This window comes from Chroicocephalus ridibundus, chromosome 1 (genome assembly GCF_963924245.1).
Source record: "Chroicocephalus ridibundus chromosome 1, bChrRid1.1, whole genome shotgun sequence".
Lineage (NCBI taxonomy): Eukaryota > Metazoa > Chordata > Aves > Charadriiformes > Laridae > Chroicocephalus > Chroicocephalus ridibundus.
In genome coordinates this window covers 99,376,099-99,400,258 of record NC_086284.1, presented here as the reverse complement: position 1 = coordinate 99,400,258, position 24,160 = coordinate 99,376,099, and the positions used below count along the sequence as shown (strand labels likewise).

Sequence of the window (24,160 nt, the reverse complement as noted above, 5' to 3'; positions counted from 1 at the left end):
GACTATTTTGTGCCACCCACAAGGCTGCATTTTCACCTCTCCTCTGCCAAATCTTGAAGCAAACTGTTCAAAATCCTACCCGTCCAACCGGTGTTGATGCTGTGGACACGACCTGCTGTCCTCTGCTGGGGCAGGAGCTCCACCAGCAAAAAAAAACGCGTGACAAAAGCAACAAAACAAACTCAGAAGCCTCTGCTCATGTAAAATACAAAAAAACAGAGATTAAAGGCAATGATCAAGTGTGCTCTTTCGGTTCAGATAAGAAACATTTCCTTGTACCTTCCCTAAAGTCAAACAGCTGAAGTAAGCTCCCTTCTACTTGTGCTTTATGTGATCTCAGACTCCTGCTGCCCACAAGCGTGATATTGCTTTTATTCGTTGAAGAAAAGAAATTTGATCTGCACATCTTAAAATGGTATTACACTCACAGAGATGCTGGAGGTAGGTTTGTCACCACAACAACAAGATTTACAGTGCAGCACTTAGAATATAAGATTTCAACCTGCTTTGTTCAGATGTAGAAGACTCTCAAAAAATTGGATGAGGCAAATCTATTTCTTTTTAAGTTTAATGTGCAGTTCTTGGATTTGTATTTACAGACTTATATAAAGGTATAGGGTTTATTATAGGGTTTGTTATATTTCAAACTGGAAGAGACTAGATTTAGATTAGATATTAGGATTTACTGTGAGGGTGGTGAGACACTGGGACAGGTTGCCCAGAGAAGCTGTGGATGCCCCATCCCTGGAGGTGTTCAAGGCCAGGCTGGATGGGGCTTTGAGCAGCCTGGTCTAGTGGGAGGTGTCCCTGCCCATGGCAGGGGGGCTGGAACTAGATGGTCTCTATGGTCCCTTCCAACCCAAACCATTCTGTGATTCTATGATTCAATGATTCTATGAATCTTACCAGTGAGAGAACCACTACAAGCAGAGCTGTGCAGCATCCCCTCCTCTGCGCAGTGATTGCTTCCTGGTGCAGGATGTGTTAGCACGTGAAAAGCATGTCACCTCTCAGGAAACACTTTGGCTTTCTCGGGCACCAAACCCATGCAGTAATTTTTTTTATGCTTATCTCTGTATCTTTACAGAAATTGCCTTTTTATTTATACATCTCAAGTGAAAAAAGATTCATTTCAGATGGGTCAAAGGAGAGTTCACCTGTGTGATGTTTTTGTTTTTTTTCAGGGAAAACTGCATATTGAATAAAATTCACATCTGGTTCGTCCAAACTTAGCAGCTTTGTCTCAGTTTCTGGGCTTAAATATCATGGTGATGGGAACAGGTGATGAATGGCAAAGGAATTTTTTTTCATGTGCTGGGCATTTCTTGTGAAGTTGTACATGGGATTCATTTTCTGAGAGTCTACTAGATGTTGACGGAAGTTAGCTCCACAGGCTGTGCATACAAGCAGGTTCCATTTCTAAGGGATACTATGGCTGTAACGTAATCCTGTGTTAATGCAACCATTTTAACCAGTGATCTGAGTTCACAAGCTAGAAACTGTTTCATCAGCCTCTTTAATAATGTAGCGGATATACCCTCCTCTAGTATAAAGATCTTAAACACTTCCAGGACGTTTACCGTGAAAGTCCTAATCAGCATTAGTTAAACTAGAGCTGCCTTCAGACCCATCAGGTTTGGGAGGCCTCTGTACATGCACATGCTGTATAGCTAATTATTATCTTCATTGAATAGAGAGAAGGAAATCCAAGGAAAAGGATAGGTTCGGTAACCTGTCATATAACCTCTTTGAAAAGTCACTTTATTGTCTACCAGTTTACTCCAGCTGTAGCACTGACTACCTGTAGAGACCATCTCATTGATCCCACCTCTCTGAATAAAACGCAATGCTCATCTCTACACAAAACCCTCCCCACAGCAAATGTGCTGAAACCCCACGTACCTTCACCCGGGCTAACACAAACAAATATGCTAATATTGAGATTATATTTATATATATTATTACTTCTGGCATGCATGTTAATGGCATAAGTTGGGAGAGGGACATCCAGCTTTATAGAGTGACTCTTTTGTATTCTGCCTATACCCAAGACAACGCAGCAAGGGGCATAACAGAAATCAGAAAAAAGATTTGCAGCTCAGTGAGCCTGGACTACGTCTACCCGTAAGCGACTATCATTGATCTGGGGGTCAATGTGGCTTCTTGTTGGGAAGAGTTCGCTAGCTTTCTACATTTTACATTGGATTTGTCTTTAATATAAAGGCAGACCACGATGGATACTTATTGTACAGAGTTTTTACGGAAATAGAAGGAGTTCAAAATTAATTTGCTTTCCGAAATATGAAATAACAACTCTGTGAGCTCAGAGAGCAGTGCCCTCCTCTCCAGACTGCTGATAATATTAAAACACGAGCCATGTTGGGCTGCAAAAATGTTATGATAATGAACAGTGAACATTAAAAATCCCCTGAAAATGTCTTAGTTACACAAGGTTTCAACATACTTTATTTTAATTCTGTCATGGTTCTGTCAAGTGAAATTTCTCATTTCATTCCAGTTCTTGTGTCAGCTTTGCAATAATGCTTCCTTCTTCTTTTTAGCAACGTGCTGTTTCTGGAAGTGTTGTTTCCATTGCACTGCAGTTTCTTTAGCCAGGGTGAACAGGTACTACCCAGTGTCCTCTGAGATCAAAGTTTGTATCCACGGAACAACGCGGAAGTTGACAGTTTATGCGGGTTTGCTGTTCTCTCGCGATTTTGACCGGACGGGTTGCAGTGAGGATGCAGTTCCAATTTCACCAGTGCTTAAGAAAGCTGCAAGAGCAGCAGTGGTGGATGACAGTGGCGATGCAGATACTGATTTGGAAGTGTACAGACTGCATCCAAAACCACATTTCAAGCAGATCAGCAGCACTTGATTGGATGATAAGATCAATTTTGTCTGATATTGAAAAGCTCTGGCAGTACTACCCATTATTCAGCCTACCTAGTTACTGGCAAGCAATTCTAAAATTGACAGCTTTCATCCCAGGAATTTTACAAAGGGCAAGCACAAAATGATCAGGCGTTTTCCAACCTAACAACATGAAGCTGTTATATTAAAATGGCTTGTAAGACAGGAAACCACAGCAGCACTTCAGATATTTTGTCCCCTGCCTGGCTGGCATCAGTTCATCTGCACCACTGATGTCACCAACAGGTACAAAGAGCGCAGGATCTATATCATCGCGTTCGCAGAGAAAGGGAGGGAAAGCAGGGAAGGCGGCTGAGCATGAGTGCCTTGGTGAAGTGTACTGCGTGATGTGAGCTTGGGGGTATTCGATGGCTGTTGCACCGCATGGTGCATCACAGACAGAGCAATGGTTTGGGCTCTCCAGCCTATTGAAAGGCAGTAAAGAAGCTCCTCTTCCCTTGAAGACTGTTCAGTAATCTCAGAATTTTTCAGTAAGGTTACATCTGTATGTTGCTCATTTCAGAGCTATCTACTGCAAGAAAACGCCTAAAAATTCATTTTTAGGGACTCTGTTCACAGCCACATGATAAAAGATTTGAATCCAGAAATTTTCTTCTAACAAGAGTTGAACATACTTGCCAAACGCTTGCCAAAATTGCCAACTGCTTGCTTCCTGCTTGCTTTATGGCTTCAAAGATAGCTGCTGCTATCTGTGCAACAGAGTGGACCTTATATGTGAACACTTTCAGGAAAAGTGTTTTTGTAGACTGGTTCTTGGAAGGTAAGTACTAAACTAATAGCTAGCAATCTGATCTGAAGCTGCTCTAGTCTTTTACTCATGGTGCCTGCAAAACTTTACTGCGATAGCATTCTGGGTTACCAGTCTTAGCACTTTTTCTACATGTGAAATTTGTAGCTGACAGTAAATACACATGCCCATCATCCAGCGTCCAACTGCCTCTTCCATCCGAAAGAGGGTGAATGTGCAACAGTTTTCATTAAGCACAGTTACCGGTACACAAAACAAATGGTAAAAAGTAGTCTGTGAAGGTACAAAGCTCAGAGCAGATGTCCAGAAGAATGTGATGGGTCCTTCTGTGGCGCTGGAGCGTGATGTGAGTTTTCAGAAGCCCAGCACGTCGCCACTCTCCTCAGGTCTGCAGTTCTTCTCTCTGGGAAGCAAAACCAGTTATGCATCTACTCAAACACTCATGTTGCCACCTATTGAACTCTGAAAAGGAATGACTTTTTTTCCCCCTCTGTACTAGTCACCAAAGGACTGTGGGGCTGCTGCAGCCAGTCCTGCCAGCTGAAGTTCTTCAGAAAAACACACCACCTTGACAAAAGAGGTGGAGTCCAATTTCCATCGCATGCACTGTGAACCCGAGCAAATGCCACCAGCTCCTCTCACCGCTTTAGTTCACTAGTTCTCAGCCTTGCATGAGCTGAGACAGGAACACGAGGCTTATAAAGACGTATGGTTATGGGGGATGGAGGAATATATTAGTAATAGTGGTAGATACTGCATGCATGGGACACTATGCAAAGCTAAGTAGGCTTTGAAGAGGTTTATTGTGTTTCCTCTTAGTTGTTCCATTGCTGGTTTCTTTTTTTTTTCTTCTTTTTCTGGGGTGGGAACTTTTCATGTCTATTCAGGAGTAATAGTTGAAGCATAATACTTCTCAGGCAGTAATATATGTCAGTCACTGTTACGCCCCTTAGTGCTATAAATTTTTTGCTTCGTCCGTAGTGGGAGAGCTGTCCAATATGAAGACAGCAGAAATTCTGTTCACAATGTAGGAGAAACATCAACTGCTTTTCACCACTTAGTGGAAAGCAATAAAAAACTTTTCTTTGCACTCACAGGAGAGAGCCTTTAGCAAAATATTTGTATTCTCCTTAAAAGTTGAGAGACAGAAGTGTTTTATTCAGGTTTCCAAACTGTAAATGGAAGATCAGAAAACACAAATGCCTCCTTTTCGATCATGTCTTGCATTAGATCATTGGCCCTGATGGGTGAGCTGTTAGAAAGCTAATTGCCAGAAAGAAAGCCTTTAAGGGCCTGCTGATGGCCAAATTCCTTTTCTTGCAATTTTGCATCTCTTAGATCAAAATTGATCTCTTTCCTAATTCCTTTGCTAAGCCTTAGCTATGAGAGTTAATTTTGTTTGGAGAAAGCACAGAAACTTCTGGAGAGACCAAAAGAACCCCAGTCCACCCCGGGTAATAGCAGGTAAAGAGCAGATCAGGACCGTTGTGCCACACTACAGATCTGCCAGGTGCAAGCCATTCCCTTGGTCTCATTTTCAAAGGCACAGTAGTTCTAATTTGTTTTGATTTGTTTCAGCGTCTGCTAAAAAGTGTCCATGTTTCTATGCTGCAGTTGAAAATCCTTTCTAAGAGGATAAATTTGATGAATTAATGTTTACATCTGAAGGATGTCCCTGAGAAAAATGGTAACATGTTAACGTTTAGCTAAACAAAGATTTAGCTGTATTTTTTCCCCCTTGATCACTTCTTTATAATGGAGATCTGTGCTTTCATTAGATATGAACTCCTCATCTGAAATGTCTGGGCTTTTGCATCTGCAAATTAATCACAATGATATATATATTTTGGGGGAAGAAAAAAAAGTAATATTAGAGAACTTAAAGATTTAGGAGTGTTATCCTGTCTTCTTTAGCTTTGTTGACTGACAGATAGGCATGTGACAGCATAAATCTTCACATGTAATATAGGTTGTGAAAACAGTGTGTGTCATACAGTATACAGATGGAGGTCTGAAGTGAAATTGCACACACAACCTTATTTGGGGCATTTCCTTGTCTGCGAACACTTGATATTGGCACTTTGGTTTGAGGAGGACATCTCACATATTTCACAAATAAGATAGGGGCAGCAGCGGTTTCATCAGGTGCCTTCATGGTGGCACAGGCGGCTGCTGGGGCTGGGGGGCTGTATTGCTATTCATTCATTCATTTATTCATTCATTCATTCATTCCAGCAAACCGGGTGCTGGAATAGCAGCGCTGGCACCACAGTCTGTGAGGACTTGGCTAGAGCAGGACTGAATGTATGCTTTGGTCCTTAAGGTGGCTTTGCCATGAAGCTAAAAAAATGACAATTAAGAGCTTGTGCATAGGTGTGTACCTGTGAGCTATGTGTCTAGGCTCCTACCAGGGCAGTGGAGGATGGCTCACTTGCCTTGCACATGCACCATCTAGTGCCACCTGAGGTGTCAAAGTGCACTTTGCCTGACCTCCAGTAGCTGGTCCAGAAGGCCTCCGATCTCCCATAGATCCTCTATCATATCTAGCTGAGCTGTTGCAGTGTATCGGAGACATCCCCATGGGGTGGATACAACCCAGGGCTAGCTGCAGATCCTTGCCTTTCTGCAGGGACACCCATGAGCCAGGCAGGACAGACTGGCGTCTCTAAAATGGCTCTAGATGCCTCTGCTCGAGCAACGGATTCCTGCCTGGGAGTCCACCTGAAGCACAAGGACTCTCCTGCACAGCTAAACCTGCTGAACCCAGCATCTCTCTGGCAGCGCTGGTCTACGAAGAGCGGGCCACCTTTGGGGCAGGTGAAGGTGGCTGCAGCGTCCCCCCACTTCCTTGCCTCTGCTCTCCTCTCCTTCTAGCCAACAGCGTCTCCCTCCCTCCCTCCCTAATTTCTTTGTCCCTGCACAGCTTCCACTCCCCAGGCTTTTTTGTAGCAGCCTCATGGCTTCAGGTAATGCCCCTTAGCATCAATTCCCTCGCCCTCCCCTCACCCCCCCACCTCCTTACTCAGCCCTTTCACGCTTCCCTGCTCTCTGCTCCGTGCCTCCAGCCCCGCTCCCCAGTCACTCACACGGTCCTCTCCCCTCCCTGTCCCTGCCCTCGTGCCCCCCACATCTTGTTAAGACCCCCCACACCTTGCCCTGCCTGGTCTGCACACGGACCTGCCCCCATCCCCAAACACGTCCTCGGGTCACACGCTACTCAGCTGCGACAAATATGAGCTAAACCCTGTGTGGCACAGGCAGACCAAAGCGACAACCCGAGGTGGAGAGACAGAGCAAAACCAGACCTCCATCTGCTCGTGTATCCAGTCCAGGAAGGAGGTGGTTCGGCTGTAGACGCCCGGCTTGTTCTTTTCTGCACAGCCCACACCGAAGCTGGTGGTCCCCACCAACTTCCAGACACTCATATCTTCGCATGCTAAAGGGCCCCCACTATCTCCCTGGAGATCAAAGAATTAAAACAAACATCAGTGCCGCAGAAATGGAGGCTGCTATTTCTGCTCTGTTCTATGTCCTGGGAAAAGCATAAGAGGATGGAGTCTTCTTAGAGATGTCTATTAGATCGTATTTTGCTTTCCCCAGTTACCGTACAACAGAAGCAACATTGAAGCTTGCTGTCAAACACCATTCAGGCGCTGGGGAGCGTGCCTCTCCTGCAGGCAGGACACCGCTAATCTGCAGTCTCCATGCCATGGGCTTGGTCTCTCCCAGCTGCTCCTCTCAGAAAGCGTCCGGCTATTGAGCTGAGCCGAGCCCAGGGTTGCAACAGCAAGCTTGCACCCCCCCTCCTTCCCTGCTTGCCCCTGCCTGCAGTCTCGCACGCTGCTTTTCTGGCCCTTCCCAGACACTTTGCTGAGCAGATTCGACTCATCAAGACTGACATCTAAGTACTGAAAACTCTCAATTTATTTTACCAGGGCAATTTCCTGCCCTATAAGCATCAAAGCCCAACACAATAACAGGAGAAAAAAAGGGAATTTGGAACGGGCCTCTCCCTTTGGCGAGTAGGGCTCATTTTGTCACGTGGAGCCACACGCTGAGCGTGATGCCTCTGGGCAGCTCTCCCAGGCACAGTGACATGCTGGTGCTGGGTACCTTCCTGGGGATGTTGTGCAAACAGGCGCTTAAATGAAGATCTGTGCAGCTAATGCCTTCGCTTTGTCTTGTCCCCCATGTAATTGGGACTGAGCAAACCTGGAAACATGAAGTTCCTCCCCAGCCCTTGCTCTTCATCCATGACTAGCTAGGTGAGTCCACATTAGTGTGTATGGGGATGAGACCTGGCACAAGGTGGGCGCCATCATGACTCAGACAATGATTTTGAATCATCACCGTCGTGTGATGTGAAGGATCTTCTGATCCACCACTGTTGGGAAACCCTCTCCCCCAGAGTCATTACCAACCCTCTCAGTTACTCAAACACCTCTCTCTTTCTTCCTTCCCCCTGCCTCACTCTACTTATTCCAAAATCACATGCTTCTGCTTCTCCCTTGATATATGCTTTGGCTGCTTTTCACCACAGGGTTTCTACACATTGCAGGTCTCCAGAGCTGCTCACAGTGCAGTGCAGAGGCCACAGCCAGGACAAAGAAAGGATGGCACCATGCTGTAGCACATGCAAGAAATCAAAAAATGTCTTAAGTAAATTTGGCTTCAGAAGTGGGTCCACAGAAGAAATGTAAGAAGGGAGTTGTAGCACATGAATGAGCGCACAGTCAGTGATTGATATTCACGGTAAACAGAGTAAATGGCACAAAATGAAATGTTTGCCTGGGAGTGCCTTCTGATAACTTATCACTCATGTTTTTCCATTGCTGCTGTTAATGAGCACAGTTGCAGTTTGGAAACTTCCATACCTGGCAGGTGTCTACCCCTCCCTTTAGGAACCCAGCACAAAGCATTGAAGGAGTTATGATCCCACCGTAGACATCCCTGTGATTGCAAATTGCATTAGATATCAGAGGAACACCTGCATAATTCATGGTGTCAGATGTATCACCTGTAAAAACAAAACAAAACAAAACAAAACAAAACAAGAAAAAACTCTATCCTTGAAACTAATCTGCAATTATAAACAGAAAACATTTTAATATATGAAGAATTGGCAAACAAGGGTTAAAGGAATACGCTTAAAATTACAACATACAAGTAAGGCAACGAGATGCCTCATCACTTACAGAATCCAGTAACTAACAACTCTGTAGAGCTGTGGATTACCACAGTATATCATATAAAGTTTATATTATATGTTTCTACTCAAACTAGACAGTCAATGAGAGTGACGAACTTAAAAGCTAGTTGGACACTGTCTTCAATACTAGCACCCAAATTTGTTTGAAATTTATCCCCTGTTCTGTCAATCAACAAAGTATCTGCAAATATCTCATTTATTTTATAAATATTTATTTTATTTTGTTCAGAGTCTGAATGAATCATTTCTACCAATAGGAGTATTCGCACACTGACTATTGCCAATTTATAGCTGACTTTTTATGTGGTAAACCTTGCTTTCATTTTTTTTCCCCACCTTTCGCTATTATCTGTAGGTCAGGTAACATACTGTTCTTGTTCTCTGAACAATGGGAACACGTTAAATGAGACAAATGAACAATGATTAAAAAAAAAATGACCTGAGAATTCAAGCATTTTCCTATGAAAGTGATTCAGTATATATTATTGACTAACATGACCTGAGTCATGGTAAAAAAAAAAAAAAGTAAATTCCTTTTTCTTTGTGATATTATTCACAGATGCAATTTCTACATCATCCCACCTGCCTGGAAATGCATACAGGCTTTCTCTGAAAAAAATGGATGGTTGATTCTTACATTCATGCTGTGTTTTCTGTGCTTGAAGTTACAAAGGACACAGCCTGTTCGACTGAGGCCGAGTACAATGCTCTGGATGGTGTTGCTGCCCACAAGTCATTTTCAACCTTTTCACAGAGTATAACCACCCATTCCTTGTGATAAGGGTTTGTACAGCACTTTTGCCTCCTTTGACCCCATGCAGTTCAATGTGAGCATAAAATTTAGCAATATGTCTTCTTTTTCCAGATATTCCAGAAAACTTAATGTTGAACAACGCTCTGACCAAATCCTGTATTTACTGTGTGTGAGACGTTTTCGTGTAGTGTAATCAACAGCAGACAATTTAAAATACCTCCTTCCACAGTTGCTCCCCATCCTGATACCCAACACATTTTTCCTTCTGGGAACTGTTCACCAAAATTAGGCAGACAAATTGGTTCTATGTGACCTATTAAAAAAAAAAAAAGAGAGAGAGAAAAAAAAGAGAGAATTGTTTTTAAGATTTATCAAAAAAAAAATCATATGCCTCAGTAAAACTTGAAGATTTGGCTTGCAGTGAACTTGTTAGGAACACCATCCACTCCCCACATGAATAGCCAGGCATCTCTGCAGCTCTTTTGTCTTATGGCCAAGGTTTGAAGGTTTGATACAATACCTACACCAGGCCTAATTAGTTTCAAGTATGAAGCAACAAAAGGAGGTGTTGGCATGTCAATAAATTGAAGAATGGGCAAACAAGAACCACACCACGTATGCAGCTGCTGGGCAGATCAGAGGAGACCCCACGGTGACCTGATTGGGACTAGAAATGGCCGTGGCTAACCACCGCGCGACTGTGTGGCACCTCCTACACCAGGAAACACCAGGTGTTTTCCAGCGGCACGTGCAAAGACCCGTGCGTGCCCATCTCTGCCCTCTTCTGAAAGGGCAACAAGATGTCTGGGGTGCTCTTTGCTTCCCATCCACCAGCTCATAGAGTTTCAGGACCTCTCTGTTGTGGGGCGCTGAATGCCGTGCAATATAATCAGTGTTTGATGCTCATGGGGACAAGCTGCAGCCTGTCAAGATGGCACATCGCAAAGGGAAGGAAGATAGGAGGCATTACCGGGCAATTCTTAGTGGCTCAGCTCTCCACGGTGCAATGATCCCAGCTCAAAGCACCAAGCCCCCAGCACAGAGCCTCCAAAGCCCCCCAGACTGCCCCCAGCGTCCCCCCGCCCGGGGCATAGCGGGTATCTGGCTCAGGTGCAGAGCCACTACTGTTCTTGACATCCTCCCAAAGTTATTCCCAAGCAAAAGAAAACAGCACTACCTGAGACATAAAACAGAACAAAATCAAGCTTCATTTTCATTCAAAGTGGAAGTTTAAAATATTTCAAGAGAATTGATTTAGGAACTGACGATCTAGATGCGTCAGAGAGAGCCAACTCCCCTTTGCAGAGAGCTCACAGTGATTAGGAGGTATTGGCAGGTGATCATTTAAATTCATACAATATTATTATACATTATTTCACTTCACTAACTGTGTCAGCTGTAGGTAGCATCCTGCTGAGAAAATAAAAGTGGTTTTAATTTAAGAGCGTCATTATATTTGAATTGCCTTTTCTTCTCTTTGAAATTTAAGCTTGATTTTCAGCTTTGGACACTGCTGGATCTCCCTATACTCACAGAACGGACATGATAAAAATCTCTGTGACCTCCAAGTAAAATGAGGTGGGGCGTTTATTTTAGATAGGAAAAATATTTAGAAAGAATAAAGCTAATGTTTGCCTATTATTAAATGCCTTTGGTAAGCCGATACCAGAAGGGACTGGGAACATTTTGCAGAGCCCTGTGACCCCCTGGATATCAAGTACAGAGGAGTTCCTGATACTGAGGCCAGGGTGGGTTTCTGTCGGTATAGTCCGAACGGGGTGGCTGCCTTGCCATCACAGCAGCAGGCTGGCTACATCTATGCTGCACATCTCATCGCTTTTAGAGACAGTGGGGATCCCCTCAATGGTCCTGGGTCAGGTGTAGGGCGCCAACAGAAATTTCCCTGTCTGTACTAGGAAAGACCCTCCACACTATTTGCTAGAAAGGTGAGAAAGTCAAGTGAAAGCTAACAGAAAAAATTACCATTGAGAGCAAGAGGTGCCGCCAGTTTCATCAGTGCTATATCATTTCCCATCGTCTTGGGTTTATAGTTTCGATGGTATATAATTTTTTCCACTGAATAGGGGTGAACCTGGGTGTCTTGCTGAGTCACAAAACCAACCTGCACACTCCATGAGCTCGGCAAGTACAGGCTGAAACAAAGAGGTCAGAAAGAGTGAAAAACCCTGAAGAAAACTCTCAGCTTTTCTAATTGTCTCCTGAGATTATGAACAACATAAAACTCTACACCCAAATAACTCCAGTCTGCTGTACTTGCTTACCTATCTACCAATATTGGCTATGTATTGCATCTAATTTCAAAAAATACAGAAAGGATGACTAATCTTAGCAACACACTGCTATTCACTGGTTTATTATCTGTGCAGCTTTTTACAAACATATGAGAGCTTTGCACTGGTCTACCTTGAAAAAACTGTCTGTCTTCCTATGTGACCCCACGGCAGTCGATGGTGCTGCCTGGCAGGCCTGTGCTCAACCATGTGGCTAGCTCAGAGGCACTCGTGGCAAGGCCGTTTTCAAAAGAGAGGCTTTCCGCCTGGAAGGTGCTTCTGCCCCCAGCTCATGAGCAGCCACATCGTTCAGCCTTCAGCTCATGAGCAGCTCCTCTTCTCCTGGCTTCGCCCCACCAGGCTAGCGGTGGGTTACCGACGGTGCTGGGAAAAGGCTCCAGGTGCTGGGAAAAGGCTCCAGGCGATGTGGGTTGTGTTGCCAGCTCCCATCCCCATCAGCCTTTGAACACACCACAACCAGCTGAGTTGTGCAGGACAGAAGTCCTAAGGACAGAAGTCCTAAAATGCTTGCTTTCTAAGTAATTCTTTTCACGGCGACACAGTGCTCTATATAAGATCTAGGAGGGGAATTTTTCTGTCCTGTCTCTTCTCTCCACTGGGTATAAAAGCGTGCTACAGGACTTGCTCAGAAGCAGGCATCTGTGCTGTGAGCACCTAAAAGTGGTCAGATAAATCCCATTTTATCTGTCTAAATGTCTTTGGTGAAAGTGGCCTGGAGTTTGTAAGAGTGAGAAGAGCTCTCCTGCGCTATTGGCAATGAAAAGCACCGCAAAACCGCACAGCTCATTATAAATAGGAGAGAAGGTTATGTTTATAATTACACAAAAGAGTTTAAATAACTGTTTAGCATCTATTTACAACTCAAAGACTACTTGAAACAGCATAAAAAGGAGCAGTGAGTATGTGGTAAAGGGCACCAAGCACAGTACAACTCACTGTCACTGATTCATCCTATCAGCTTGAAAAAGATGGTGTGATTCATTTTGGAGCTCCAGGGTACCAGAGCAGCTGAGTTCAAATTCCTCCTGAGCTGTTAACCCACATGAAACGGACAGAAATTGCAGATCGGGATACCTAAGATCTAGCACTTAAATGTTGTTTTAAGCTGATTTCCCAGGAAGCTGTGACGGCCCAGAATATCTGAAAACTGGGGCCCCTGATTTGGACCACTTCTTGGGGAGACCTTTTCTCAATAAAGACTCACACGCACCGTTGCAAGAAGAGAGAGAGAGGTCATTTAAATGTTATGGAGGAAGCCAGTGAAATAAGGAGAACCCAGCCTCTCCTGCAGTTTATTTTGAGAGAAAGCACAGTGCATTATCCCTACCCTGCAGTACCCCAACCACAGATCTCTGCAAGCGGCATCACTGGGACACCCTGAACAAGGCGATTTAGGGACTTACTCGTAGACACAGTGGGCGGCTGTGATGATCCAGCGTGGGGTGATGACGGACCCTCCGCAGAGGTGGTGCCCATGGAACTGCAGGCTGACCTGCCAGGGCCACTGCCGGGGGGAGGACGCATTGCCCCCCACGATCCGTGGCCCGTAGCTGGCCCGGGTACCACATGCTGCCGGAAAGCAAAGGTTATGGTCCATGAGGGAAACGCAGTCATCGTTTTGGTCACTTTCAGCCCTTCTGCTCCCAGCCTTGCTGAGGTCAGATGGTCTCTGCAGCAGGACTGTCCCCATCCCCATGGCCTACGTCTCCAGCTGTGGCTGCCACCAGAGGTTTCTCCTCCTCTCTCCTGTACCTGCAGCATCCTGCCTGGCAGCTGCTATGGGGGCTGTGGGGCTCACATCTTCTCCCCTGCAGACATAAGGCCCAGCTGATCTGTAAAACCCACTGCTCTGCCCTCCTAAAATGCATGGGGTGCCACATAGGTAGGCTGAAGCATCTCCTCTCCCTTAGTGATGTTTGTGCTGTTGGTTTTTGACTTTTCATATCCTGATTTGAAAACTAGCTGACATGGAGTAGCGTGGGATGAAAGTTCGAATGTTAAGAGAGAATTTCCCTTTCCCCACAAAGATGGCAAAGAGTTGGGATTACAGCATCAGTCCACGGACTCGACACTCACAATCCTTAAACGTCTGCTTCCTACTGTGATTCTCACCAAAACGCTCCTGCTACCTGATGCTCCCAATCTGCCCTCCCAGCCTATTCTCACCTCCTGAAATTTTACTTTGGTGTGATAAATTGATGGTAAGGTATGCCCATGAGTACACACAATTCCTCCCAAAGCTTGTTCTGCAGTGGATGAAGAAGGACAGTTTCTGATTGTATTTTCACGTTTCCCATTTCTTACCCAAGCATTTTAAGATGATCACATTGCCAGAAGCACATTCCTCTCTAAGATGAAAAGACAGTGCAGTATTAGTTCCAATTTAGGAATACTGTTATTTTTTTTTTTTTCAAAAGCAACAACTTATATATTGAAAGAGACACAAAGTCATGTAGTCATCCAATCTAGTTTGGGCATTTAGTGGAAATACCTAAATTAGGAGCATTTAGCTGAAATAACTTCAGTCAGTAGCTTAAACACCATTGGGAGCCTGCAGACCATATGCTGCCCTGCTGAAGAGTGGTTCACTCTTCTGCAAGGGGAGGCTGATCAGCAATTTTCAACATGTGATCTGTAGTCTCCTTGGATCCATATCTTGCTTCTCAGTGAAAGGTAACTAAGAAAAACAGGCAATTGTCGGGAGGAAGAAATGGACCATAAAGGGTTCATTATCCCCATTGGGAAATATCTAGGGATCTGTAAACTGAAACAATCTGCTCCACAATGGGAAAAGATAAGTGCCTGGTGTCTATCCATTTGTAAAAAAAAAGGGATCATGGGACAAATAGGCTTTTTAAATAGCTCATTTTAAAGCCTTTGTAGATTTTAATGGGCCTTGGATCAGGCTCTTCATATTCCAGCAAGACTGCTACTGAACCTTGGTGTATGATGCATAACAACACCAACCACTTATGAAGTACTACGTGCCTGAAAAAATAGTCAACTATCTCAAACTATTAGTAATTCTCCTTCTATTGATTGGTCTCTTTCAGTCAGGATGAACAAGCTGAGGCACACCTGAGGTTTGTTGCGTTGTGCAGGGATGTCGCTTGAGCAGCTGATAACCAGTGGCTGAGGGACACGAAATGTCTTTGAAACTGTTTTTCGACTGCAGCCACAGGCAGGTAACCTGAACTCACATAACTGCAAATAAACCATAAACACAGCTTCCTCAGACAGCATTTCAGTAATCCATTTAAATAATTCAGCGCTTCTGCTAATGAAAACCCAGTGTAGCAACCACAATAATCACATTCTGACACTTGATAAAGTAATCCTACCCTCCCCAAGAAATGCTTCTTATAACGTGTGTGTATTTTTGCCATAATCGCGTGGAAATCACACATTTTCAGAAGCACTAGCGAGCTCATTGTCTGTTTTTTCTAGGGTTATGTTTTGCAGCAGGGAGGATGAACAATTTGTAATTTTTTCTTGTCTTCTGTGTTGAACAATTGAGATGTATTTTACCCTAAAGGTAACAAGAATTTATTTAAAGAATCTTTATACTGCTAACTATACTATGCAGAAATCAGAATTACAGTATTGTAAGAAATAACAGAGCATCACTGCAAGTCACAACTTCAAACTCTTTCTCAAGTGTGTGAAAGTTTGTGAGAGAAATGGTGCTTTTCCAGTAATGGGATCAATCCAGTAAGAACCACCTCACCAGGTGCTTCTGTAATTGTGAGGTGGACCTTAATTCCTAATAGATGTAATGGCATGATTGTATATACAATTTTCCCATTGAGGAAGTAAAAGAAATGGAAAATGTTCATACGTTTTTAGTGCTTTTTTGACAGGCGGTAAGCTACAAGAGAGACAAGTACGATTCAGGCACCTGCACCCCATAGGGAAGATTTAACCAAACCATCGTACTTAGGCCTCATCCAGGATTTAGAGCAGTAATAAACGGTATTTGCAGTGCACAGGTATTCAGGACTATTTCTCACATCATCTCAAATCTCCTCAACCGTGTCATTCACAAGGATGGATTTTTAAGTCCTTTTTTCTTTCAATGCACAGACAAATAGAAGGTTTCACTGGAAAGATTGAAAACTTCACAGTTTGTTCAAAATGCCAAATAAAGTTTCTTCCATTTTTTGTTCATACCTTGAGAAACCCAGGTGTTTGCAGGTAGTATTTCCATACTCCGCTTTCCAGTCGTCAGAGCAGACTGTTCGCCAGGACCCAGAAGTGAACACTTGCAGCACCGCTTTCTTGCCACTCAACCGGACTTTGAGAGTCAGAGGAAGAAATCCCTGAGTGAGTTGTGAAGAAGAACCACCAGGTACACAACACTTACACATCTGTGTCTACGCACCACTGTGGCATCCACATTTCTTGGCTCACTGAGTTTTTACACAGAGTTTTTCTGTGCCCCCCTGCCTCCACATACACACACACACACACTTAAGGAAGGGAACCAAGGTACACCGAGCTAGAACAGCCAGGAGAAAAAAGCCTGTGCTCATGGGAATGGATATGGGATGGTACTCTAATATAGATGGAGAAGGCTGCCTTGCCCTCCAGTGAGCCTGGGCAAGTCTTGCTGATCGCAGTGAGTTGGAGCTGCAGATGTCTGGCACTGAGAAAACCTATGATCAAGGTAAGTGATGAAAGGTAGTTAGCACCTGTGCTGAGGTGGATGAGGTGGATGCGCTTGCCCCCCGCCGCCCCTGGGCTCCCATGGAGCTTCCTGCCCTCTTCCCTCTGCTGACATAGGGCTGGCACGTCTGGGCTGATGGGTGGGTAAAGGGCGGGGAGAGGAGAGATGCACAAGTTGGGAGCTGGCCTCCCAAGGACTCCCTTCCCGCGCCAGCCTGGCTTTGCTCAGCTCAGCCATTCCCCATGGGCAGATCTTCACGCCAGCCTGGCCGCAGGGCTGAGCCGCCCCGGGGAGCTACCACTGCTGCCAGCTGTGCTGAGATGCCTCCGGATGAGAGGCCGATGGTTAAGTCCTGCAGGAGGCCCAGGTACATAACCATCACCCACGGTTCCTTCATCCTGCATGTCGCCATGTCCTCCTTATCCCTGCACCTCACACCATGGTCCAGGAGGCACCTGGACCTGGGAAAAGGCATGTCTACATGGTCTTCCCAGGGAGAAGGGAGGCCATGTACATGGTCACTGCTGGACGAGGGTTTCCCACAGGCGCCCCTGGGCCAGTGTTATTACTTTGCAAAGGCAGACAAGAAAAGCACACGTGTTGCCCAATGGCTCCACAGAGGCCTGAAGATTCTTCCCTGGGGAAACCATGTCAAAGGTGGAAAGCATTGCATGGGGTTAGCTGCAGCCAAAAGCTCCTGGTTCTTCTCATTCCTGATTTCACACAGATGTAAAGCTGTGCTGCCTCCCTTGCCTGTAGGTACAGGAGTGAGAATTACAAGTACACTGATCTAAATATCAGTTCCTCTGCTTACTAATACTAGAGCCCTTTCCCTCCAGAGGCAGAAATCACCAAGTCATCTTCCATAGCACAGGACAGGGAGGGATGATTTAAAATGGCCCTGTGATGCCCAAAACCATTACAGAGAGAAACTCAGACATGGAGGCATACATTTCACAGTAGTGAAAATCATCAAGACTTTTAACGGAGAAACATGCCCGATATGTCAGTAGCAGTATTCAGCAAACATTAAATTTATCTTAAGAGCCATTTGATTTATCACACATTGTAAATCAATACCTCAGAGAGATTGTTCCTCTGAAGTCGTGATTTAGATAGTCCATCAGTCTCTATCTTTCTTGTCTCACCCAAACTCTCTACAACATGCATTTCTTGATAGCGTGCCAGATGCTACAGGAGGAATTAGGAGGGATTTATAATCAAATTTAAATTACCACATCCATACTCATCCTCCCCTTCTTTACAGTTGAAGACACCGTTGCACCTGGCTGATTTCTGGATACACTTAAAGGATGATCGGCAGCGAAACTTCCCAATGCAGTTGTATTGGACTAACAAGAATGAAAGAAAACAGGGTGATGAGCATACACTTGGATATTAATTTAACACTTCTGACTTCCATTATCTGGCCAGATTTCTGTCTTGCTAAAAGACACCTCCCGCACTCTAGGAACTTTTGAAACACAACCTGTAGGTTGCTACATGGTGCTGCTAAACTCATCCATTAGTAATGACTTGTAGGATGAGTCAGCCTTGCTCCCTGTGCTGGCTCCTTCCCAGCTCCCTCACCCCTGCTTACATTTCACCCCAGGGCGAGTTTCTGCCTGGTGCTTCAGCCCCTCAGCAGCAAGGCAAGGAGACCCTCGTAAAATAGGCCCAGTGCGCTCCCTCCCCAGGGGACACCTCAACCTCCTGCAAGTTTACCCCTGTTGCAGGTGTGAAGACACTGCTCCAGCATCAATATATTTGGCACCTAGACCTGGGCAGGTCACACTAAACTCATTCTGCATTTTCTCCTCCTTTGTAGAGGTTGGTTGTGACAGGGGGAAGTTCTTTAGTTCTTTGAAAAAAAACTTAAAGAAGTGAATTACAGGACAAAAATATAGTGTACGCTACTTGAATCTTCCCCTGGTTTCTAAACTCTTAGCTCACCACCCAAGAAGAATCAGGAAAGTTTGACTCGAGAAAGGTTTCTTGGTGCTGCAGGTTCCCAGTGTTGTAAATATTACACCAACCCTCTCATGAGCGCCAAATCTATTTTATCCCTACATGTAAGTAAAATTTAAAGCCATCACATCAACAAGATTTTTTTACTTCAGCAAACAAGCCACAGTAGCAGTTTAATTCCATTCTAAGTAAAAGGCTCATGAAAAATTAAGCATTTGAATGGTTAAGCGAGAACTTAATGAATAACTAATTGTACTCACCACCCAGGCCAATGGCGACTGTTAAGATTACTGCAAGGAATAAACCACAGATATATGGAAAGTATTTTAGGGAGATAAAAGCATGGCATATTGAAGGTGGTTCGATATCTCCTAGAAACCAAACAGAGAGAATAGCTTCTGTGAAGTTAAACCAGCTTGTGTTTGCAATGAAAAAGATTTATCTAAATTTAAACTAGATGGCAGTAGTAACCCCTGCATACACTTTGTGAGCTGACCAGACCCAAGTGCTCTCAGAGACCTGTGAGGTGTCTGAATCGTGCCCTTACAGAGCACCTGGCCTGTCCTCAATGCAATTGATAATATGTGCTCTACATTTTTATTTTCACGGGCCACATCACACTGAAAGCTTTAGAAGTATACAAACACCTCTCCTGAAAATGTGAGACCCTGAAGAAAAGTAAAATTCAGAGCTGGTTTATTTGTGTAATCAAACCTGTGTGTGCAGGGTACAGACATACTCTCTGAGGACTTCACAAAGCTGAAGAGGACTAGTATATTCTTTCAGTGAAAGTAGCAAAGAATGCACTAGTTTGAGTCTCCTCATTACGATCATTCCTGTCTGTGATGCCTCCTGATTCTTGTTGGTACCAAGCCCATGGTCCCAGTGCTCCCTCCAGCTGTAGCCCCAGCCGGATGCTGCTCTGAGCACTGCGTCTGGGACTATGAAAATCCCGGGATGAGGCCAGCAGCCACATAGCTCCACCTCGTGCACTGGGGAGCTAAGTCCCACGCGCAATGCATTCCTACAGAATCAGGGTAACAGAGACACGGGAACAATTAAGAGGAGCCTAAAGATTTGAACAGGAGCAGGGGTGCTGGAAAGAAGACAGTACTAGCTAGCAAAATAGGTATTCGAGACAAGAAGGAGGAAAGTTAGTGGTCCTTTTGGACTTGGAAGCAAGGTTAACTAACAATGATAGAAAGCTAAATTTGCAAAAAACCAAGACTCCCCCAAACCAGAAGATAGCTTCAAAAATGTGGGGAAAAAGGATCTAGCCAAAGTTTTGCTATAAAGACAAGGACTGAACTGAGAAATGGCTCAAGGTTGAGTTTTGAGTTATCAAGGAAAAAAATGCAACTAAAGTTAAAGTATACATCTGTAGTAACTGCTGAATACATTTCATGAGCTGGACCTGTCCTGCTCACCCATAACCTCCACAGCTGACCTCAACTTAGTGGTATTTTCATTCTGGAAGACAACAACAGATTCCACTGAAAATAATGAATGATTCACTTGTGTGACATGTATTCTGATTATTCTGATATTCGAAGGGCAAACTATGGGAAAATAGCATACACAGCTTGGTCATGGGTACACACAGGAACTGGCGGAACCTTGTCTTCAATTTTAATTCATGCAGCTCTTCACCCCCTGTCTTCAAGCGTTGAATTTAAGATCGGCAGGAATTTATAATCAGTCAAGGATGAGGAGTGTCTCCCAGTGCTTATAGACTCACAAGCAAATCTCGGCCTGCACAGATCCTTTCAGCAGCAGTTGAGTAACTGGTTTTGTGAACGGTGTCTGGTGTGCTAAAAATCTTACACAGCTCTAGTAGCTAATGGACTAGAAAATTAAATTACTCTAGCTTCATCCTTGATGCTCAGCCTGCCTCTGTTGAAGTTAATGGGTACTTTTGCCATGAAACTTATGGGAAGTAGCAGACATGCATGCTATTCCTCCAAGGCTGCTGTATTGTATATGCAGTTTTTTTAATGAACCAATTTCCAGGTTGATAAAATTTCAAATAAGCCATTCAAAGATGTGTCTGAAAAGCGTGGGCAAATGTATGCTATGTGGCTGAGGTGTGTGAATAATCTGGCTGTGAAAAATGCTTTCATACACAAGTCGACACAAGATGTCATCACCTGTTAATATGCCGGCAAACCTCACGGCCGGGGGAGTGAGGTTGCGTTTCTTCTTTCTCTAAGTGATTGCTTTCTCTGACTGAGTGGGCAAGCATAGTTTTGCAAGGTTAAAGACCTACATTAGCCATTTAGATAACAAAGGTCAAAAAGCTCTGCAGTATCCCTACCAGATCCATCTGCACTGGGGTCCACTTTTGCTTGTGGTATGAAGAAAAATCTTTTGAAGGAAAACTGAACTTCTGGTACTGGCGGTTCATCTTCCGTAATAGAGATGATTTCAAGACTTCCAGTAGTGGGATTTGTCTCTTGTACCTGGCTCAACACGGTGGGGAGAACATAATATTTAAACAAATTGGTTCTATCAACTCAAAAAAAAATCTGACTTCCTTCTCATGATATGAAGGGACAGGTAGTTTTGCTTCATACTTAAGTTTTTATTCCATTTTTTCGAATGCAATACAGACCCAATGTGAATCCACCGAGACACTCTCAAGAATGCAGTGTTTGCCCAAAAGAAACCACTTTGTAAAATGTTGTCTACTTCACGCTCATGAGAGGAGCTCTTATAATTAATTAGCCAGCAAAGTACCGGAGTTAAATTTTGTTCAAGCTTGTCTAAGCACCAAAGCTACTTGTAATGACTCACACTAGGAGTGTGAATCCATCCCTGCTCTTTAATTGCAACTGGAAACAAGAGAAAGACTAAAAAGCATATGACACCTGCATAGAACCTGACAGGATCCTCACGCACTGGCCCGCTGAATTTTAATTCAGAAAACCTTTGATCACTTTCTACGCTATGAAAAACAAGGAAAATGGGATACACTAGAATTCAGAATAAAGAGCTTTGAAATACTAATTTCTGACTCTGGTTCTACTGTCACTGGCAAAAGGAATCAGATTTTCAAACCCACGCTGGTGTGAAATAGGTCCAGGTTTGTTAAAGACAGAGGAGCTAATAAGCGGTAAAAGCAGTGTAGGCGTTGGCAGATTCAGTCCCAGAAAATGCTTACAATGACACATTTTAGGCAAAGAATACATGTTCTGTCTGTGACACTGTATCTTTAAGTCACCTGGAATATCTTTTCACCTTTCATCAAACAAGTGCATTAAGGTCTCTTTCATTTAATAAAACTTCATGTACATTTCAATGAACATAAATTAAATTTTACATACAATCTGCTAGCTTTGAGGCAAAGAAAAGGACAGCTTACTGTGCACAGTTTTTAAATATTAAAAAAAAAAGACTTCTAACTGATGTGTAAGTTGTTCATAAGGAAACAAAACATCGTTGTGAAGTGTACTACATGAAAGCTAAACACTGATGTGTCGGTTATTTAGAGGATACCACATGCTCCCAAAGCTTCACTCACCTCTTCCTGAGAAGTCATAGTTAAAAGCAAAACTGTTTTCTTTCTTCATTATCAAAAGAAACCACAAGGAAATTCCAAGGTTGCTAAGCCAGTCTGCCCTGGAAAGGTTTCCACTGAGCCGTCCGCGGCTGCCCAGTCAGTCATCTGCCACATACGGCATTACGGCAGCAGCCCATGTAATTCAAGCTGGCAAGGGGTATCGGGTGTCCCCGGATGGCATGGCTACAGAAAGGGGAAGATACAAATTCAGCAGGCTTTTTTAATTAGCCTAAGAGAGTCAGGTAATATTGTCGTATTTGCAAACCTTGCTGTAACCCCTCAGCAAAGGAGCACCGCGAACGGAGCACCACAAGCGCTTGCTCATCTTCTACCAAAAGTCGTGCAGTGGAGAAGAGTATCTGCTGCTGGCTGTGGGCGGCAGAAGGCAGAAGCCCCAGATGCTTCATCTCTTCAGCACACAAGGCCTGTAGGCTCACCGGGCTCTTCCTTCGCTTGGTTTGCCCTTTGGTGTGTGCTTGCAGAGAAGAGCACACTTGAAGAGGGCTTTTCAAAAAGACCCATGCTTTAGTTATAGAAAACTCTTACTATAATTAAATATTGTACAATTTTTTGGAAGCACCTTGCAAGCAGTGTCATGTATTTCTGAAGTATCAACTCATTTGTACTCTGGGATTTAGAAAATGAAAATGTGTGCTCAGCTTCATAAAATGCTCAAAAGTAGCAATAATTTGGTTTGGTTTTTATTACTAAGAAGAAGCATGACAGCCGAGAGTGCGGAAGGAAGAAGGAGGAGGAGAGATGAAGCAAAAAGCTATGGCAGGCAGTGTAAGTGAAACAAGGTTCCTGAGAGGCCAGGGGAGAAATAGAGGTTTTCTGTGACAAAACCCACCTCCTTGGAATGTGGCCGCGGTGAGGGAAGCTGTTTAGTCCCTTTGCTGTGCCTGGTGGAAACCGGTGCTTCCAAAGGACAGGACGCCAGGTCACATTCCTGTTAATCATTCACATCTAGGCTGTGGCATCAAAAGTTCTTCCTCATCTCTTATGCCACTTTTTCAGCAGGCTTCCTTGGAAACGGGAAACGCAGGAGGACATTAAAAGAAAAAAAGAAAAAAAGAAAAAAAAAAGAAAGTAAATGAGGATGTGTAAGAAATTTGCACTTCTTGACTTGCTCAAAGTACTTGATGCTCTTCCCACCGGGTTTCAGTGACAGATGATGGGAGAGGCAGCCAAAACTGGCTCCCCCCTTTGGCTTCAGCCAAGGGGGAGAAAGTGAGGGCTCATTTCAGGACACCAGCAGCTCAGGTGACCCTTTCAGTCCTCCCCAGGGAGCAGTGTTACTTTCAATGAGGACATTCCAGGTCAGGCAAAGTTGGCTCCAACAATTTCACCAGCTCTGGCCATGCTGGTAACCCAGGGGACCAGCCAGCACAGCTCTGCAAAGGCTCCCATGGTGGGACTGGCATCACCAGGATGGACAGGCGTGTGCCTTCTGCCACCCTGAGCTGCCCCAACCCCATCCTTAGGGCACAATGTCTAGATGGGACATTGAGTTTGACCTTGCACAGTTGGCTGGCTCATTGCCTTTGGCTGAGAAGACCAAAGCAGGAGCCATGTATGATAGGGACTGGAGGATATGAAAATTGAACCCAAAAGGAAAGAATTCAGCCTACAGACTAATGTCTTACATGCTGCAGTACATCTCTGCTCACCTCCCCCATGCTGCAGTAGCAACTCAGGTGGATTTCTTGGCTTTCAGAAGACAATTTAAAATGAAGAGCTAAGGAGACCCAGTCTTAGACCCTTCAGCAGGTTCACCCTCTCTGTGGTGTTTACCTTTGGACTGCTAGTCTTGTTCTGCTGGGACAGATGGAAAAAGCCTGCAGATACCTTCTGCTTTTATAGCCACCCTAAGACAAAAATTCGGAGATGCAGATGCTAAGAAAACAGGATGTAAGCTTTTGTCGGAAAAGATCGCAAGAGGTTTGAGGTTTTGTTTTTTGTTTTTTTTTTAGCTGCCTCTTTTTCTCTCTCAGTTTCTTATTCCCTCCC

The 24,160-nt window shown here is 44.3% G+C and overlaps 1 protein-coding gene across 1 annotated transcript; it reads right to left on the bottom strand.

The window, feature by feature from the left end:
* Positions 1-3,955: 3,955 nt before the first annotated feature.
* TMPRSS3 (transmembrane serine protease 3) lies at positions 3,956-22,129 on the bottom strand. Its single transcript, XM_063354868.1, has 13 exons — positions 22,112-22,129; positions 20,906-21,050; positions 18,852-18,962; positions 17,859-17,975; positions 16,128-16,251; positions 15,036-15,161; positions 14,262-14,305; positions 13,361-13,526; positions 11,629-11,798; positions 9,863-9,958; positions 8,557-8,699; positions 6,988-7,140; positions 3,956-4,085 (listed from the first exon to the last, which is right to left on the bottom strand). Exons 1-13 carry the CDS (start codon positions 22,127-22,129, stop codon positions 4,065-4,067), a joined length of 1,434 nt encoding a protein of 477 aa, XP_063210938.1. The 3' UTR covers positions 3,956-4,064.
* Positions 22,130-24,160: the final 2,031 nt, after the last annotated feature.

Coding starts and splice junctions, on each gene's coding strand:
- TMPRSS3 (XM_063354868.1), bottom strand. Junction 18,963..20,905: donor CCCCAGTGCAGATGGATCTG/GTAGGGATACTG, acceptor TTTGGTTTCTAG/GAGATATCGAACCACCTTCA. Junction 13,527..14,261: donor GATCATCTTAAAATGCTTGG/GTAAGAAATGGG, acceptor GCTTTCCGGCAG/CATGTGGTACCCGGGCCAGC.